The sequence below is a fragment of the Eretmochelys imbricata genome, chromosome 2, assembly GCF_965152235.1.
Source record: "Eretmochelys imbricata isolate rEreImb1 chromosome 2, rEreImb1.hap1, whole genome shotgun sequence".
Taxonomy (NCBI): domain Eukaryota; kingdom Metazoa; phylum Chordata; order Testudines; family Cheloniidae; genus Eretmochelys; species Eretmochelys imbricata.
The window spans coordinates 236,372,914-236,392,363 of NC_135573.1; the positions used below are offsets into that span (position 1 = coordinate 236,372,914).

The window sequence follows — 19,450 nt, forward strand, 5'->3', positions numbered from 1 at the left end:
CAAATAAGCAAACACCTTTTGTGTATTGAAAAAAAAAGAGAAGTTGTAGAATTATAGAAGTATAAAATTGATCAGTAGTTAGAAGGGATAATTATGTATTAGGTATCTAAGTAAGTAGGACTGAAACACAAGGCTTGTAGACTGAGGTCTGCAAGATTTTAGCTGAGCTATTTTAGGCCTTGGAGATAAGAAATGCGACATAAGTAAGATTATGGGAAAAGATGTACCAATGGGTGATATTGTGGCACAATTATCAGTAAGGTTAATTTTTTGCTTGCATAATACCCAGTAGTCACATTTTTCTAATACATGCCCTAACCACAGGGTGCAGGGTGTATGTAAATACTGATGACGTATAGTCAGGATCACATTATAAAAAGGGGTGCCCAGAGCAGGAAAATTGAGCTTCTTATGGGAAACTCCAACAGCAACCATCCCTCTACTGATGATCAATACAGGAGAGACCCATCAGACCCTAACACTATCTAGGAGGTTGTGAGTATAACTATATTTGTAACTTGTGTGTAGGTCTTTATAGCCACCAGAGCTGAATGCACGGTGGTGTAACATCACATCACAAAATTCACTTTAAATAAAATAAAAAGTTATATCTTTAAATAATATCTGAGATTTATTGAGATAAAGGGCAGACACCTTCGATCCATTACTTTGAAAACAGTTGTGCTTAGCTGATTTGTTAAGTTCAGAGCACTTTGAGGGTTAGTTTAATGTGAGGATAATATCTCCTATTTAGGACATTAATTACTGCAAAAGCATCATTTGATAATACGTGGACTTTATTATGTATTTTAGCAATCTGATATTTTAGTCACTGTAAAACATGAATTAATCCATATTTACCAGTGTAAGAACATTCCACTTATAGAAAATGGTTGGAACTTCAGTCAAGGTCACTCCCTATTCCAGTTATTCATTTGGTTTCTTCTTCCTTAAAGCGTGTTAACATTTCTTTACCCCATTTTACTGAGGTTAGTTGAATTTGAAACTTCTCAGATGACTATATAAAGGCTTTCAACAAAATCAGCATTTAACACCATTCAGGAGAAATGAAACAAGGTAAAAACAACATATCTCATTATGAGAGAAGAATGCTATTTAATTTGAAATATGTTATGTTTAATTGTGACTGTTATTTTTCCGTTGGAATTGTTTATACACTACATAGGTTCTAGTTTAACAACAACAATCAGTGATAAGTATCTTTGTGTTAGTGTCTATACTAGGCTTTCCAGCTTTAGGTTAAAAATGATATAACTCAACTGGATCAAAAAACTGAGGCCAGATTTTTATAGAATATTCTATAAACCAAAACCAACAAAACATTTACCATTTTTGTGATTGTAAAGTCTCTCTCTGTTTCCTGAGAGAGCATGCCCAGGCTTCATAAGGGGGCAATTATTGAAAGAATATGAAGAAAACAATATTTAAGACACAAATAAAGACAGATTTTTACTTCTGAAGGGCCACATTCTGACCCCCTTCCTCAAGGGTAGCACCTTACACAACAGTAGCAATGTGACTGTTTGTGGGGCTACTCAGCATGAGTGAGTGTATTAAGTTAATTTTTAAACTTTTAAACATAAGAAAAAAGGAAACATCGGACACTAACTATAAACAACCTACAGGGACCTAAAACAGCAGAGTCTGATCTCAGTTACACCAGTGTCAATTTGAAATAATTCCACTGTAGACAGTGAGGTTTCTCTGGCTCTACACTGATGTAATTCAGTTGCAAAAAAGTCTACTATCAGACAGACTGGGATAGTAGCAATCTGGTCACCATTTGGGGGTATGAATCCCACAAAGCCCACACAGAATGCTTGAGATTAATCAAGCTTTGGCTGGATGTGTGTGATTATGGCAAGTTCAGCTTCTGCAAGAATATTTATTTAATGAGAGAAATATACTTTCATTTGAATCATGTGACATCTAAAAGTATATTTTGCAGTTTAAGAATAGATTTGAAAAAATGACAGCGACTGGAGATGAAATTGCCATTGTGGGAATAGGATGCAATTTTCCCGGAGGTAAGTTTTGAATAAATACAAATCACAATACTGATAGAGTATCGAAGAGTGCTATCATTCAATCCTCTCTTTGTTTTACTATGTGATAAGATATCTACAGTAAGTTTGCACTACTGTGCAATATGTAGTAATATATGGAAGGGATTGCATCATTAGTAGGTTCAAACTACAAAATGAGGATCTGGGTTTACATTTGGAACACTCCCTGATGTTTTAAGTTCAGAGAAGACATTTAGAAGTTAATACTGTAAGTCTCACTGCTCCAGGAAATAGTGTGACTGACTGTGTTACTTCCTGTTTATGACAAATAAAAGGCTTGATCCAAAGCCCATTGAAGTTACCAGGAATTCTCCCATTGACTTCATTGGCTTTGATTAGGCCCAAAGCATTAACCTCTGTGAGTACACATTCCTCTCTGTTCTCCTGGCTTCTACCTCCATCACAGCAGGATGGTACCCAATCTCTACTAATTGTTTCTTCGCACCGGTAAACATGAGGCAGATTTTCATTGCTTTGATATTTAGAGCAAACCTAAACCAAAATGTTATTTAAGAACAGCTTGTAAAACTCGAGTTTTTTAACATGACTGTCAAGAGTTCAGTTCAGAGCTCTGTGTAGCTTGAAAGCTTGGCTCTTTCACCACTGGAAGTTGGTCCAATAAAATATATCTCACCCACCTTATCTTCTGATATCCTGGGACCAACACAGTTAAAACACTGCAAAGAACTGTTCACCTGGACTAAAAAGTGGGGTCATTTGTAGGCTACAGGCCATATTGAGACCCGGGGTAAGCAGGTTCAACCCACTGAGATCCATGCTTTATCCTGAGTCTGCATTTTCCTGTAAGCTGCTAACTGAAAAGAATGTGGTGGTGTTATTCTGTAGCTATTAGAGGAACAGAAATACTCCTGAAAATCTGAGATCTGTGGGGATTACTGGACAAGGTCATGCAGCAATCAAGAAGTATGTGTCAGCTTTCAGATAACGTGGTTGTTTTATTACATATTATCAGAGTTTGCCATTATTCTTTCTCTCATACACAAACTGTTCTGGCAACTTGAGGTATGGCAGAACTTTATAAACTATACTAGATTTATGGAGTACTTGAGAGCACTAGAAGGCTGGTATCTTAATCTAGGTGGATTTGTCACTACAGGAGAATGAGACATACACACTTTGCCAGTGGGTTTCACAGCTATTTGTGAGACAGCAAAGTAATGTTGAGACTCAGGAGTAATAGGTTCAAATCCAGTTTCTTTAGGGGAATGTTCTCTAGTGGTTATGGATCCTTCTGCCCCTCTTCCCGTCCCATTCCCATCCCCCACTCCCAGTTTGTGCACCTGTCTCCTCCCCCTCTGCTATCCCTTGGCTCCTGCATATCCATCCCCCGCCCCATACAGATTCTTCCGCTTCTTTCCTCTCACTTCTATACTCTCATCCCTGGCTCCTGCACCCCCCCCTTTGTTCTTTTCTCCCTCATCTTCTGACCCCCTGCCACTGCTCCTGCCCCTGTCCCCCCACTCCTAGCTCTTAACTGCCTTTCTTCCCTGCCCTCCATCTCTTCCACCCCACTTCCCATTCCTCTGCATTCAAGTCAGGCTGTTTTCTCTTTCTCCTTGCTGCCTGGCCACCAGAAGTGGGAGCATTGAGCACAGAAGAAAGACAGTCTCTTTACAGGTCTGCAGCAGCCAGAAGCAGCAATTGCAGGGGAAGTTCTGCTCATCCTTGCATCCCAGGATTGGAGCATGCTCAGTCACTTGGCAGGGATAGCGCATATGCCAGGGTGGCCAAACTGGCTCGCGAGCCACATGCAGCTCTTTTATAGTTAAAGTACGGCTCGCGGAGCCCCCCCACATTCTTCACCTAGCAGACTGGGGGGGAAGGCACTCGAGACCTCTGCCTTGCAACAGGGTGGTGGGATAGGGGCTTCTGTCCCGAGGGGAGGGGGGCCTTGAGACTTCAACCCCGTGGGGTGCTCCTGCCAGGCTCAGGGCTTCAGCAGGAATGGGGCTGCAGCCCCGAGCCCTGGCAGGTGACTCCTGCAGGGCAGAAGCCCCGAGCCCTGGCAGGCGCACCCGGCTCTTGAACTTCTGAAGATTGTTGTATGTGGCACGGAGGGTCAGTAAATTTGGCCACCCCTGGCATATGCAGGGGGTGGAACATGCTCATGTGTAAATGGAATCTTCAGAGAATTTAGTTGCCAAATTCTAACAAACCCCTACTGAGCATGTGCAAACTGAGATTTTTCAGAAGGTTATACTTTGGCCAAGTTTGGGGCAAATTTTCACGGGGATGGGAAAAGGCACATACCTGTCTCCAGAGTGACCATGGTGTCTAATTTCAAGTCCTTTCTCCAAAGCATTGAGGTTCAAGAGCTTCTCAATTAAATGATTATAAGATTTTACATGATTGTTATTTGTATTATTGTAGCGCCTAGGAGCCCAGTCATGGACCAGGATCCCATTGTGCTAGGCACTGTACAAACACAGAATAACAAGGCAGTCCCTGCCCCAAGGAGGCTACAATCTAAGTATAAGACAAGAAACAACAGATGGATACAGACAGACGGGGGAGTAAAAGGAAACAGTGAGAAATATTGATCAGGATGATAGGTTGTGGTCTTAGTACACCAGCAGCCTAAGTGACAAAACATGGGCAAAGTTATAAATAACTGACAATAGAGGCTTACAGTGGGAAGTGTCACTAGAGGAGTCACTACCTGTGCAGCCTATCGTTTTATTAGCCCTCAAGAGATGGAAAGCACCGTGCAGTCAGTGAAAAGACAACTAAACCCTTTACAGATCATCTCTGTGCAACTGCAGCTCTATTTCTGGGAAGATAAAACTTGACCTCTACCCCCAATAAAACACCAAGGACCTATATTTCTAGAAACAAACCAGACAGTGTAACCTAGTGTATGAACGTGAAATTTGCCTTTGAAAAGAACAAAGACTGTACATTACAACGAACAGCAACAGGCCACATCACAACAGTTTTACATCTGTGTAAATGCCATTGACTTTAATGAAGTTAACTTATGTCAACACAACAGTGGACAGGATTACACATACCATGATGCAGGAAAGCAGGTAGTTTGTGCACACTGATAAATATCGAATTGTGATCGGTATATATTGTATATGCTTCATTGCAGACGTGAATGTCTCTGATGCCATTAATAGCTAGGAAAATAGCTAGGTCATTAATAGCTATGAAAAAATCCCAATGCTTCTCAAAATGGAGACAACAGGATTTTGTGGGGTTTGCTTTTTTGTTTTGTTATTTTGTAAATACTCGGCATGCAAGAAGTAACAGAAACACCGTTTATTTGCAGAACTTTAAATTCCTTGTCACTGCGGAATTTACATTTCCTTATCTCCAGTCATTTTTAAAAAAAAGACAATATAAAATTTTACTTTTACAAGGTAGATCTAGGAGGGTTTCTATGTTGGTATGTGCTGTTGAGGGGGAAAAACATTTAATCTAGTTTTAAAAAATATTGATGCAACAGGAGAAGGAATTGAAAATTTCTGGAAAGTACTGGTGGAGGGCAGAAACTGTACCGTAGAAATAATCCCAGAAAGATTCAATACCAGAGACTGGTATGATCCCGATGATAACAAACCAGGAAAAATATGCACGACGCGAGCTGCACTTCTTGATGGGTAAGCCTGTTTCCATGCTCCTAAACCATTAGTCAAATTTCTTACATTAGATGTTAAAATGTAATCCTGTTCCCAGTGAAGTGATTAGCATTGGCTTGAAAAGAGCTACCAAAATGTACACCATCTGAGAATCTGGCCCCTTGTTCATAAGCTGAGGTGGTTGAAACTCAGAATTTCCATTCCACAGGAAATGCTGACATTTCAAAATGTCTGAAATTCTGAAATTTTCTGTTTTGGAAAAATCAAACTGTTTCCATTCATGTTTTTTCTAAAAAAACAGGGCAGTGGAGCTTGACTCTATGGGACACCCTAGGAATCCTCTGCCCGGGTTCCATTGGAACTTCATTGGTACCAAACTGTTTCTGCAGATCATTTTGATTTTCACAAATCAGCGATTTCTGACTAAAAAAAAGCTTCACTGGAACTTTTTGAACCACTTTTATTGTGAAACCTGACAGTGCTATATTGATAGCTAATTTTTATATAGTTATATATTATTATTATTTATAAATGTGAATAATAATCTTATTTCTCTAGGTTAGTGGTATAACATTTTAAAAAATATTTTTCTCTTAATATTTTTTTCTTCCATTATTTATTTCAATTCTTTATATAGTTGTTTTTTTAGTGAATCCCTCTGGCTATTTGGTAAATATACTGTTGTAAAGATAAATATTTTTGGAGGTAGTGCTTAACATAGATAGAAGAACAACATAAGAACAGCCAGGCTGGGTCAGACCAATGATTCATCTAGCCCAGTATCCCGTCTTCTGACAGTGACTGGTGCCAGATGCTTCAGAGGGAATGAACAGAACAGGGCAAATTTGAGTGACCCATCCCCTGTCGTCCTGTCCCAGCTTCTAGGAGTCGGAGGATTAGGAACACCAAGACAATCTTCACTAATAGCCTTTGATGGACCATGAACTTATTTAATTCTTTTTTCAACCCAGTTATAATCTTCACCTTCAACTACGCCCCGGGCAATGAGTTCCATAAGTTAACTGTGCATTGTGTGAAGAAGTACTTCCTTATGTTTCTTTTAAACCTTCTGCCTATTCATTTCATTGGGTTAGCCCTGGTTCTTGTGTTATGTGAATGAGTAAACAATGCTTCCTTATTCACTTTCTCCACACAATTCAAGATTTTATAGATCACTATCTATTCCTCCTTAGTCATCCCTTTTCTAAGACGAATATTCCCTAGGGTGACCAGATGTTCGGGACTGTCCTGATATTTAGTTGTTTGTCCCATGTCCCAACCAATGTATGGTCGGGACGCCATTTGTCCTGATATTTTGCTTCAGTGGCACTCCAGCTTTTTTTTTCTTTTTTTTTTTGCTTGGGGCAGCAAAAATCCTAGAGCTGGCCCTGGGGGTGGGGTGGGTGAGCCTGTGGCTGCCCCCCCATGTGTCCCGATATTTTGTTCTTGTCATCTGGTCACCCTAACATTCCTAGTCTTTTTAGTCTCTCCTCATATAGAAGCTGGTCCATGCCCCTAATCATTTTTGTTGCCCCCTCAGTACTTTTCCAGTTCTAATATATATTTTTTTGAGATGGGTCGACCAGAACTGCACACAGTATTCAAGTTGTGGGCATACCATGGGTTTATATAGTGGCATTACGATATTTCTTGTCAATATTTTTCCCTTTCCTAATGGATCCTAACATTCTGTTAGGTTTTTTTACTGCTGCTGCACATTGAGTGGATGTTTTCAGAGAATTATTCATGATACCTCCAAGATCTCTTTCTTGAGTGGTAACAGCTACTTTAGATCCCACCATTTTGTATGTATAGTTGGGATTCGGTTTTCTAATGTGCATTACTTTGCACTAGTCAACATTGAATTTCACCTGCCATTTTGTTGCCAGTCGCCCAGTTTTGTGAGACCCCTTTGTAATTCTTCAGACAGCTTTGTACTCAAGTATCTTGAGTAATTTTGTATTGTCTGCAAACTTTGCCACCTCACTATTTATCCCCTTTTACAGCTCATTTATGAATATATTGAACAGCATGGTTCCTAGTACATATCCTCGGAATCCCTGCTATTAACCTCTCTCCACTGTGAAAACTGACCCGTTAGTCTTACTCTTTGTTTCCAATCGTTTAACAAATTACTGATACATGAGAGGACCTTCCTTCTTATCTCATGACTGCTTACTTTGCTTAAGAGCCTTTGGTGTGACATCTTGTCAAAGGGTTTCTGGCTCATCCTTGTCCACTTCCTACTAAACTCCCTCAAAGAATTATAATAAATTGATGAGCCATGATTTCCCTTTACAAAAGCCATGCTCAATCTTTCCCAAAATACCTTGTTCATCTATGTGTCTGATGATTTTGTCCTTTTCTATAGTTTCAACCAATTTGCCTGATACTGAAGTTAAGCTTACTGGCCTTTCATTTCCAGGATCACTTCTAGAGCCTTTTTTAAAAAATCAGCATTCTGTTTCCTGTCCTCAAGTCATCTGGTACAGAAGCTTGTTTAAGTGATAGGTTACATACCACAGTTAGTAGTTCTGCAATTTCATATCTGGGTTCTTTCAGAACTCCTGGGTGAATACCATCTGGTCCTGGTGATGTATTACTTTCTAATTTATCAGTTTGTTCCAAACCCTCCTCTTCTGACACCTCAATCTGGTACAATTCCTCAGATTTGTCACTTAAAAAGAATGACTCAGGTGTGGGAATCTCCCTCAAATCCTCTGCCGTGAAGACCAATGCAAAGAATTCATTTAACTTCTCCACAATGGTCTAGTCTTACTTTAATGCTCCGTTAGCACCTCAATCATCCTGTGGCCCCACTGATTGTTTTGGAGGCTTCCTGCTTCTGATGTACTTAAAAATTTTTTTGCTGTTAGTTTTTGTGTCTTTTGCTAGTTGCTCTTCAAATTCTTTTTTGGCCTCCCTCATTATACTTTTACTTGACTTGCCAGAGTTTATGCTCCTTTCTGTTTTCCTCAGTAAGATTTGACTTCCCCTTTTTAAAAGATATCATTTTTATTCTAACCACCTCTTTTTGTCATGGTGGCATTTTTTTGGTCCTCTTACTTTTCTAAAATTTTGGATATACATTTAGTGTGAACCTTTATTATGGTGTTTGCAGGCGTTTCATTCTTATGACAAAAAGAAAAGGAGTACTTGTGGCACCTTAGAGACTAACAAATTTATTTGAGCATAAGCTTTCATGAGCTACAGCTCACATCATCCAATGAAGTGCGCAGTAGCTCACGAAAGCTTATGCTCAAATAAATTTGTTCGTCTCTAAGGTGCCACAAGTCCTCCTTTTCTTTTTGTGGATACAGATTAACACAGCTGCTACTCTGAAACCTATTCTTATGACTGTTTCTTTTAATTTCTCTTTAACTAGCTTCCTTTGTAATTTTCCCTGCTACAAGGATATTACATTTAATTACATTATGGTCACATTTGTACTTTGTACATTTGTAGCTTAACTGGCATGCTAGTTTCTGATGTGAAATTTTCCTGGAGGGATACAGAGGTTTGGCTTGTCATTTAATCACAATTGACTATGCAACACAATAAACTCTCTCATAGTGCATGCTGCAAATATCATAGAATCATAAAAATGTAAGGCTGGAAGGGACCCTGAGAAATCATCAAGTCCCGTCCCCGGCACTGAGGCAGGACCGAGTAAACCTATACCATTCATGATAGGTATTTGTCTAACCTGTTCTTAATAACCTCGGTAATGGGGGTTTCACAACCTCCTATTCCAGAGTTTAACTATGTTTAGAGTTAGAAAGTTGGCAAGTAAAGCAGGGCAATTACTTCATGTGTAATGCATACTCATGTTAATACACCGTAAAATGATATTCGCTTTTTTCACAACTGCTTCACATTGTTGACTCATACTAAATTTGTGATCCACGATAATTCCCAGATGCTTTTCAGCAGTACTACCATCTAGTCAGTTATTCCCCATTTTGTAGTTGTACATTTGTTTTTTTTTCCTAAGTGCAGGACTTTGCACTTGCCTTTTCTGAATTTAATCTTGTTCATTTCAGACCCATCCTATAATTTATCAAGGTGTTTTGAATTCTAATCCTGTCCTTCAGAGTGCTTACAGCTCCTCCCAGCTTGGTGTCATCCACAAATTTCATAAGCATACTTGCCACTTCATTATGCAAATCATTAATGAAAATATTGAATAGTACCGGACCCAGCACTGACCTACATGGGACCCCACTAGATATGTTGTCCCAGTTTGATAGCAAACCATTGCTAACTACTCTTGGATTACACTCTTTCAACCAGTTATTCGCCCACCTTATAGTAATTTCACCTAGACCACATTTCCCTAGCTTCCTTATAAGAATCTCATGCCATTTCCTGATTTGTATGTCTTAGATTTAACACATTTGACAACAAGCTGTTTGGAATTAATGATCTGGAAGCTGAGCGCATGGATCCTCAACAAAAGTTACTCCTGGAATGCACGTACAGAGCACTGGAGGATGCAGGAGTCACGATGGAACATGCCGGTGGCAGCAAAACAGGGGTTTTTGTTGGTAAGCTAGCAAGCTAGTGGTGAACCAATTCATAAATTTAGCATCTTGGAAAATAGTACACATTTTCATATACTTTACATAGTTATCTAACTTTATTCATCTAATGATGGAATATCTAAAGCTACCATGCTCTGAACAATGCTGAATGGTGTATGTTATGTACAGTTCACATTGTCTAATGAATTAATTGTATTGTTCATTGTTACATAAATGATACCCTAAGTCTAAATCACAAACAGCACTGCCTGGCTAAGGAGGGGGTGGACACTGTGCTCTCCGGATGGAGGTAGCGCTGTGGATGCTTCCCTTGCACTCCTGACGACTCTGGGAGCCTTTGTACCTCCAGCTCCTGGTGCTCCAGCTGGACTGGTCCAGCTCCTCCCACTGCAGGGCTGCATGCCCACGGACTCAGTAACACGGCCCCTTTCCCCTCCCCTGCCTGCTCACAGGAAGTCTATTGGGAGTGCAGCTCCTCCTCTTGCCTCACTCAACCCAATGTCTCATAAGCCAGCTAAGCCCTGCATGGCCACATGGGATGGAGATGGTTCTTATATGGCCTCACTGCCCTGCTCAGCTGCAGAGGGCTGTGTCAATATCGAGCACTAAGGCCTGGGCTACCCAAGCAAGTTGTGCTGGTTTCACTAAAGGTGTGATTTTAAAACCCATTCAGTTAAAATAGTGCAAAAGGTTCCATGGACTCTGTTTTAGTTTTAACCCAGGCTCATTTTGGTTTAGTTTAAGTTAATTAGGAATCTGTTTAAGTTAAATCAAAATAGGGGTTTGTCCCAGTTTAACTGAATCAATTTAGAATCACACCTTTAGTTAGACCTGTGCAACTTTCTCTTGCAGACAAGGCCTTCATGTCATTTAATACCTTTAGACAAATTTCAAGTGTCAAATATGTAGATAAGGAGTGAAATCCTGGCCCCACTGAAGTCAATGGGAGTTTTGCCATTGACTTCAATACAGCCAGGATTTCACTCTAGGTGCTGATGTTGGGTGGCACAGGATAAAACTAGGAGAGCAAAGAACACCACTAGGTTTGGATCTGATCATCTATTTTAATCCCTCATGTTAACATGAAACATCTGCTGTTTTTACAGGTCTTATGAATCGAGACTATGAGATCATAACAAGCAGAGCAGTAACTGAAATAAATCATTACGATGGAACTGGGGTAGCAGTAAGCATAGCTGCTAACAGAATTTCATACACTTTTAATCTGACTGGACCATCACTTTCCATCGATACTGCATGCTCATCATTTCTTTTTGCTTTGCATTATGCCTCACAAGCAATTAAACAAGGTACTGGGACGAAAAGTAAATAAGCAAATCAATTAGGGTTGATACTGTAGTTAAGTTACTAAGGTATATATGTGCAGTGTCTCACTGGAATTTGACTAATGTCACAGCTGGTAAGGGCTAAAAGCATTTGTTTTTTACCGTTACTAAAAATGAACAAAACGAAAGTTTGCAGCCTCAGTTCCACCAGTATGGGTTACAGGGCTTTATACCAGCTGTGACAGGCAGCAGCAACTGTCAAACACTATCACTGATTTTTGGTACCCATAGAAGACGTAGGCCTTTGTTTTTCAGGGAGCTGCTAAATTGTTAGTGTCTGCCATTCTTCCAAATCACACTGTCATGATTCATGAAGGGGTGGATGTTTTTTGTTTTTATAAAAGACCAAGAGGTGTTTACTCTCTTAATGGCTCCTATTAATATGCTGCTGTCTACTCAGGCCCTTTCCAAACACTGAGAATTTTACCATCTGTTGGGTTTCAGGGCCTGAAAGTTTGAATATGTCCATGAACTTTCACTGGGTCAGTTCTGTTTTTATAATCTCTCTGCAAATTCTTTCATTTTATCACTAATGGGCAATGGTAGCGATTCGATATATTACTGCAGTGTATTAATGTAAATCTGTAGAGACACACAGAAGGTGGAAAACAGTCAGACATTTATTTTACTACAGGAGATTGTGAAGCGGCTCTGTGTGGAGGAGTGAACTGCATTATAGATCCCCGCACCTTCGTATCTCTGAGTAAAGCAAAAATGATCTCTCCCGAGGGGATGAGTAAGCCCTTTACTAAAAAGGCAAATGGTTACGGAAGGGGAGAAGGCTGTGGTGTTCTTTTACTGAAGCCACTAAAAAAGGTAGGTTTATTTTCATAGAGCTTCCAAAAATGAGATTTCCAGATACCCAAGACTGTGCAATTCCCATTCTAGTATGTCCTCTGATGGGAGGACATATTCACAGCCCTAGATGCAACTCTTATACTGTGAGGTTAATATCCAGGGCTAAAATATTTAGGCACTTATCCTAATGTAAGAAGGGTACATTTAAGAGTTAAACAGAATATTCTGTCTGCCCTTGCTCTTCTTTCTATTGTAAAAATCCCAAATGATCCCATACATTTTTTCCTTATGTGGAAACAGGCACTAGAAGACCACAACAGAATATGGGGAGTTATAAATGTCAGTGCAGTAAGTCAGAATGGCAGATCCGTGACTCCAATCACAAGACCATCTCAGACAGCACAGGAAAAGTTACTACGCAGCATTTATCTGACTCATGTTGACCCATCAGCTGTGCAGTATGTTGAAGCACATGGCACAGGAACTCCTGCTGGAGACCCTACAGAAGCAGAGAGCCTAGGTAGCATCATTGGTAATAACAGATCTCCTGAAATGCCTGTTCTAAAGATTGGTTCTGTTAAAGGGAATGTTGGCCATGCTGAATCAGCCGCCGGGGCAGCTGCATTAATTAAAGTTCTTTTAATGATGCACCATGAAACGATTGTTCCATCTTTGCACTACAGAGAGGATATTAGTAGCATAAATACAGAGAAATTAAATCTATCAGTTCCAACGACCGTAGAGAAATGGGAAGAGTCGAGAGAATTTGGAAGAGTAGCTGGTGTCAACTGTTTTGGATTTGGGGGAACCAATGCCCATGTTGTTGTCAGACAGTTCAAGCAAACACAGGTTCTTCCCTCTTTTAAACGACCGATTGAATTATTTGTACTCTCTGCGGCTTCAAGCAAATCCCTCAACTTGACAATGGAAGACACAGCTGAGCAGTTAAACAAAAGCACCTCAGTAACTCTCCCAAATCTGGCCTATACATCTGCCTGTAGAAGAAGCCATGTAAATTACAAGTACAGAAAAGCATTTGTTACAAACTCTCTTCGACATTTACAGCAACAACTTGCATTAGCAGCTAAAACAGAAATAACTCCATCAAAGACGACTCCACAACTAGTTTTTGTGTTCTGTGCTAATGGAGTAAATTTCAAAGGGATCTGCAAGACATTATTGAGTTCAGAGGCAGTATTCAGAGACAAATGTAAAGAAATAGAAATGTTATTTCAGCAGTATGTACCCATCAGCCTCCTGGAATTAACAGAAAGTGAATGTGAGGATTTCTCAAGGCCAGAAATTGCTCAGCCGTTGCTTTTTACTCTCCAGGTTGCCTTAACTTCTCTTCTGAAACACTGGGGAATTAAGCCAGTGGCTGCTGTTGGCCATTCAGTTGGAGAAGTTGCTGCTGCCCATTGTGGAGGGTTTCTGTCCCTTGAAGATGCCGTCAAAGTAATTTATCACAGGAGTAGGTTACAGGCGAAGGTTACTGGAGGCAGAATGTTGGTAGTTGGTAACATCCCTGTTCAAGAAGTATCAGAAGCCCTCGGCCCGTATTCTGGGAAGGTGTGCATTGCAGCTTTTAACAGCCCTTCTTCCTGTACCTTGTCTGGAGACGCAGATGCTGTGAGTGCCCTTCAGAAAAAACTAGCTCAACTGTTCAGCAAGAGAGACATATTTCTTCATGTTTTACATGTCCCAACTGCGTACCACAGCCACATGATGGATCCAATAGTAAAGGAGATGATGGAGCATTTACAGCATTTGGAAAAACAGAAGCCGGAAATTGAAGTGATTTCAACACTGACTGGGAAGGCTGCTTCCGCAGATGATTTCACTACAGGCAAGTTCTGGGCCCGACATGCTCGAGATCCTGTTACTTTCACACAGGCCATAGTGACTTCAGCTAGAGAAAAGGACAATGTTGTGTTTGTTGAAATAGGCCCTGAAAGAGCATTACAGAGGTATATAATGGAAACGCTAGGCAAACGAACTAGAGTTTTGTCCTCCTTGCAAACTGATAAAGAATATCAGACGCTTCTTACTCTTGCAGGGAATCTCTTTGAACTGGGATATAATCCTGACTGGCATCACTTTTGTGAAGGGTATCAAAGTATTCCAGCAGCCATTCCCAGGTATCAGTTTGATCGTAAGAAGCTAATGGGCTATTTGGACATCCATCAACAAGCAAATCGAAGAGCTGTAAACTCAAATCATCCTTTGATTTACAGTTTGAACAACGACAACACCGAATTCAACTGCCCAGTGTCCCAGGCATTAGCACCCTATTTATATGAGCACAAGAACAATGGCGTTGCTTTAGTTCCAGGTGCATTTTTTGTAGAGCTCGCTTTGGCGTCTGTGATGAGTAGCTCGAGGCCAAAAGTGCCTTTAAATATTTGTGAGATTAATATCAATTTTTTGGCACCATGTGTTTTAAACCAGAAGTCCCATGTTTTAAAGATAGAATTGGCATCACAAAAAACAGTGACAGATTTCAGAATACTGTCATCCTCAGTTGCAGTTTATGCATCAGGACAAATTACAAAGAAGTCTGAAGCTGCGGTGGAAGAAAACAGCATCTCCTTTCAAGACATCTTTCAGAGGTGTAAATCAGTAGTTACAGCAGATGAGGTTTATGAAACACTGTCTCAGGTTGGATTTCAATATGGTTCCATGTTCAGACAGTTAATGGATGTATTTTACTGTGAAGAGCTAAAAGAAGCTATAACCAGCATAAAGGTGAACAGAGAGACCAGAGAAGAGATGTCTGACTATTGTATCCATCCAGTGCTGTTAGACTGTTTTCTACAGATGACAGCTGTCATGACGACAATAATTTTCCAAACCAGAGCAGGCTTTCCTTCTGGCATAGGCAACCTTGTAGTTTTCAGACCTTTGGAGGAGGAAATGATGATATATTTGAAAACAAGCAAATCGACTAGGAACTACTTAGAGGTCTGTGGATGCTTTACAGATAAACGTGGCTCTGTTTTGGCAGAACTGAAACGTGTTGGGATCACTTTTATGAAGCCAACATCTCCAAGAGACAATGACTTACTGTTTGAAAATAAGTGGAAAGAAATTTTTCCCGCTCAGACCATAGGAAGTTTAGGGGAAGTACCCAGAGTCATTGTGTTTGCTGACAAACTTGGAATAGCTCAGCAACTCAAAAAATACTTACACAATGAGTCGAGATATGTTATGTATGAAGATTGGGAGACATTGCTGGAAGCGAAGAGTTCAGAAATGACTGCACAGCATCAAATGAAAAGGGAGCTTGAAGACTACCAGGAAGTTTTGTTCATGTGGGGAATTCAGAAGTTAAATGACGAGTTCCCAAGCAAAGTGGTGGCACATTTAGCTAAATGTTGTGAGGCTTATCGCCAAATTATTGTGGCATTAAGAGAGAAAAAATCCAGTTGTTCAGTTAGAATAATCACCTACAGAACAACAGATAGAAATGTAGATCATCTTAACCCTGGATTTGCTTTGTGTGGCATGACGAGAACTTGCATAATAGAAGTTTCAGGAATCACATTTCAGATGATTGACATCAGCTCTTCGAGTACACTGGACATCTCAGTCTTAGCAGATGTTATTGTAAAATATAAAGGACAGGATCATCCAGAAATCTGGATCAATCAAGGGAGAATTTACACTTCAGAAATCAGACGCACACCATTTAAAGATGTGGGCTACAGTCAACCTTCAAAGTCTCCTCAGAACTCAGAGACGTTCACTTTATACACTACAGATCCTTACCAAGTGAAAGATTTATCTGCGGAAATAGCCAATAATACCATTACTCAGCTTGAAAATCACAGTGTTGAAGTTCAAATTGATAAAGTATGCATCCATTCAGAAGACTATTTTCCTGTTAGCGTTTCAAGCTGTAACTTTGGGAATACGTTGTATTGGAATTCATATACAATAGACAAACACAAGCTTTTAGCTCTGGACTTCAGTGGCACAGTAACTGCAGTAGGCAGTGAAGTGAAAAAACTTAAGGTGGGAGATCAGGTGGCTTCATGTTATCCAGTTGTTGCATCATCAAGAGTCAAGGTTCCAGGGACAGTTTGTTTCAACATCAAGAAGTTTCCATGCTTTAGAAATGTATCTTGTGTGTCATACTTTATGGTAGCATGGGAAATTTTAAATCAAACATTACCAAAGGTGAAACACAGTGGGACTTTAGGTATTATTTCTACTGAACCACAGTCAGTTTTGTGCAACGTGCTTACTCTAACAGCCCGGGAATTGGGCTGGAGAACAGTACTTGCAACACCTACATCTGATCAGTGGCAACGTGTAAATCAGTGCAATGCCCTTGTTTATCTGCCTCCAGTAGATGGAATGTCTACTGAAGTTCTAGTCCGTCTTTCCCACCTCCAAGACCTTGTGATAGTACATGGTAATCAACGGTCTGAATGTTTTCGATACCTACTTGGAAGTGATCAAGAAAATATCCGTGTTCATGTATTGAAACTTATCAGTATCTTTCAGAAAGCATCTCTAAAACGATCCCTAAGCGCTGTCCAGGGCTGGATTAAATCAATGCAAATGAAACAATTTCAAAACCTATCATATTCTGTTTTTCAGCAAACTGAGAACTTTGAAAGTACAAACACTGCAGCGACCTCCTATTTCACCTGCAGATCTATCCCACTTGCTGTGCTGAAGGGGGATGGGAAGACCAACAGGATTTCAGACATACCAGTATATGAAGCACAGAAGAACATGTTTAAGCAGAATGCAGTTTACATAGTGGCAGGGGGACTCACTGGGCTTGGATTTGAAACTGTGAAATTTATAGCCCAGAACGGAGGGGGCTGTATTGCGATACTTTCAAGGAGCAATCCAAGCAGTGAGAAGCAAGAAGAAATCAAGGCTTTGCAAAATCAGTGTAAAGGGAACAGAATAGTCAGTTTGCAGTGTAATGTTATTTCTAGCTCACATGTTGAGAAAGCTGTCAGTTCAATTGACACAATCTTTCCAAAGAGTCCAATCAAAGGTGTATTCCATAGTGCCGTGGTTTTGCATGATGGACGTCTTGAAGCTCTGAACCTGTCTCACTTTGAGAAAGTGTTAAGTCCCAAAGTTGCAGGGGCAATAAATCTCCACCGAGCTACCAGAAGGCAGGAACTTGACTATTTTGTGTGTTACTCCTCCGTTACTTCATTTCTTGGAAATTCGACACAAGCAAACTATGCTGCTGCTAATTCTTTCCTGGATGTTTTCTGCCACTACAGGAGGAATTGTGGACTTTCAGGACAATCCATTAATTGGGGTGCCTTGAATCTTGGATTATTGCTAAATCAAAACAACATTCAAAATATTTTGGAATCCAAAGGCATAGATATTCTGCAGGTACATGAAATTTATGAATATCTAAAAAAAAGCTTAATTCTGAATAACCCTCAGCAAGCTGTAGTAAAATTAAATTTTGGAATGCTAAACAGTTCTGTTCTTTCTTGCTTTGCATCACTGAAAAGTCGCTTCCATACACTCATTTCAGAAGAACTGGGCAGTAAGCTTGAGCTATCTGAAAAAGGAACCCCTCAGACTTTATCTCCAGTCAATTCTGAAGATTATTTCACCTCACTGGTGAGTTATCTCAGTAGTACAAATGCGAGTGATCTTACAATGAACACATCACTTGCATCACTGGGCATGGACTCTATGTTAGCCATGACGTTACAGAATCGTATCTTTCATGAAAGAAGGGTGGAAATACCCCTTGTGAAACTACTTGATCCTCACACAACTATGTCAAGTTTAGTACTACTTTTAGAAGAAAGTTCTAATGAAAGTGGGTCACTTGAGAAAACAACTCATGTAGCAGAAAGTATCGATGATGGAAACTGGTTATAGGAACCCATTTCATGTAGTAATTTGGTAACTTTGGATTTGGATTTTGGTACTAGGACCCTAGTGATATTTCAAAACAATCATCATACACTTTGGGTAGAATAAAGCTTTGAATGATAATAAGTTAGTTCTTTACCACCAAACCAGCTTAGTTTTGGTATTGCACTTTACTCATTGTATGTATCATACCTTCCGTATGTAGCACACATTTTTTGTTAACTTGTATTAGTAAAAATACATTAAATTGATGTATATATATCTTTATTTTGCAGATCTGTGTATGAGATAAAATATAAGTAAACTTTATAATTTTTCTGTTTTGATATTAATGAATAATAGTTTGATTTGACTGCATCTTAAATTATGAATATACTAAAATAAAACAACACAATATCTTAGCAATTGTTTGTGATTTATATGATTATTACTTGCCTATTACATATGTTATTTATGAATACATATAATTTCTTTTCTAATGAAGAAGTGCCCGGCATGATGCTACCACATATTGTTTGTACTGTTGTTGCCACCTTGGTCCCAGGATAAACCCGTCTTGTCTTTTCACCATATAGTGTAAATCAAAATGTTGTCTCAAATGCTACTAGCTTACATTTTTTCTGTTTTATTTATGAATGTTTACATATCCATGAAAAAATATCAGAATGAATATATGTAAAAGCATGCAGTATAACAAGTTGATCTCAGTTCATTGTATCCATTATTGTCCACTCACTATTAAAAAGCAAACACATAAATACAGTAGAAAACAAAAGAAAAATCTAGTAAGTGTTTCCATTTTCCACTGCCTTATTTTAGTTCTTCTTTTCCTTCTCTTCCCCCCCTTTTCCCTCCTTCATGCTTTTAAAAAAGCCCTTATTTCACTCAGGGTAAAAAAGGTAATATGGAAAGGTCGATATTTTTAGAGGAGCCTGAAGAAGTTAGGATCCCAACTCTCAGTGAAACTCCCTTAGGTTTCTTTGAGCCAATGTTTATTACTGTCCTTTTTAAAATAATACCTCTGGGAGAAAGTTGTAGGTGTAGTATTTCACCAAAATAAGACAACAGCCTCTGAAATTCAACAGATGCTTCAGGATAATCCAGTTGGAATTCACTGGAGTTCAGTGAACTGCTTATGATGATTAGGCTTGATAAGTGTCAAAGTTCCTTCCCCACCCTGAACTCTAGGGTACAGATGT

At 39.6% G+C, this 19,450-nt stretch overlaps 1 protein-coding gene across 3 annotated transcripts; it reads left to right on the forward strand.

Annotated features, from left to right (window-relative positions):
- The first annotated feature begins 427 nt into the window (after positions 1–427).
- On the forward strand, positions 428–19,244 carry LOC144259921 (phthioceranic/hydroxyphthioceranic acid synthase-like). 3 transcript variants are annotated; one of them, XM_077808259.1, is made up of 8 exons: positions 428–495; positions 995–1,077; positions 1,970–2,048; positions 5,560–5,713; positions 10,079–10,239; positions 11,343–11,546; positions 12,217–12,398; positions 12,681–19,244. In XM_077808259.1, the coding sequence occupies exons 3-8, from the start codon at positions 1,991–1,993 to the stop codon at positions 18,255–18,257; spliced, it is 6,336 nt and encodes a 2,111-aa protein (XP_077664385.1). In that variant the 5' UTR covers positions 428–495; positions 995–1,077; positions 1,970–1,990; the 3' UTR covers positions 18,258–19,244. The 3 variants fall into 3 exon arrangements, with proteins under 3 accessions (XP_077664385.1, XP_077664384.1, XP_077664386.1); XM_077808258.1 differs by lacking the exon at positions 995–1,077 and having other exon boundaries at positions 438–492; XM_077808260.1 differs by lacking the exons at positions 428–495; positions 995–1,077; positions 1,970–2,048 and adding an exon at positions 4,788–5,137.
- Positions 19,245–19,450: the final 206 nt, after the last annotated feature.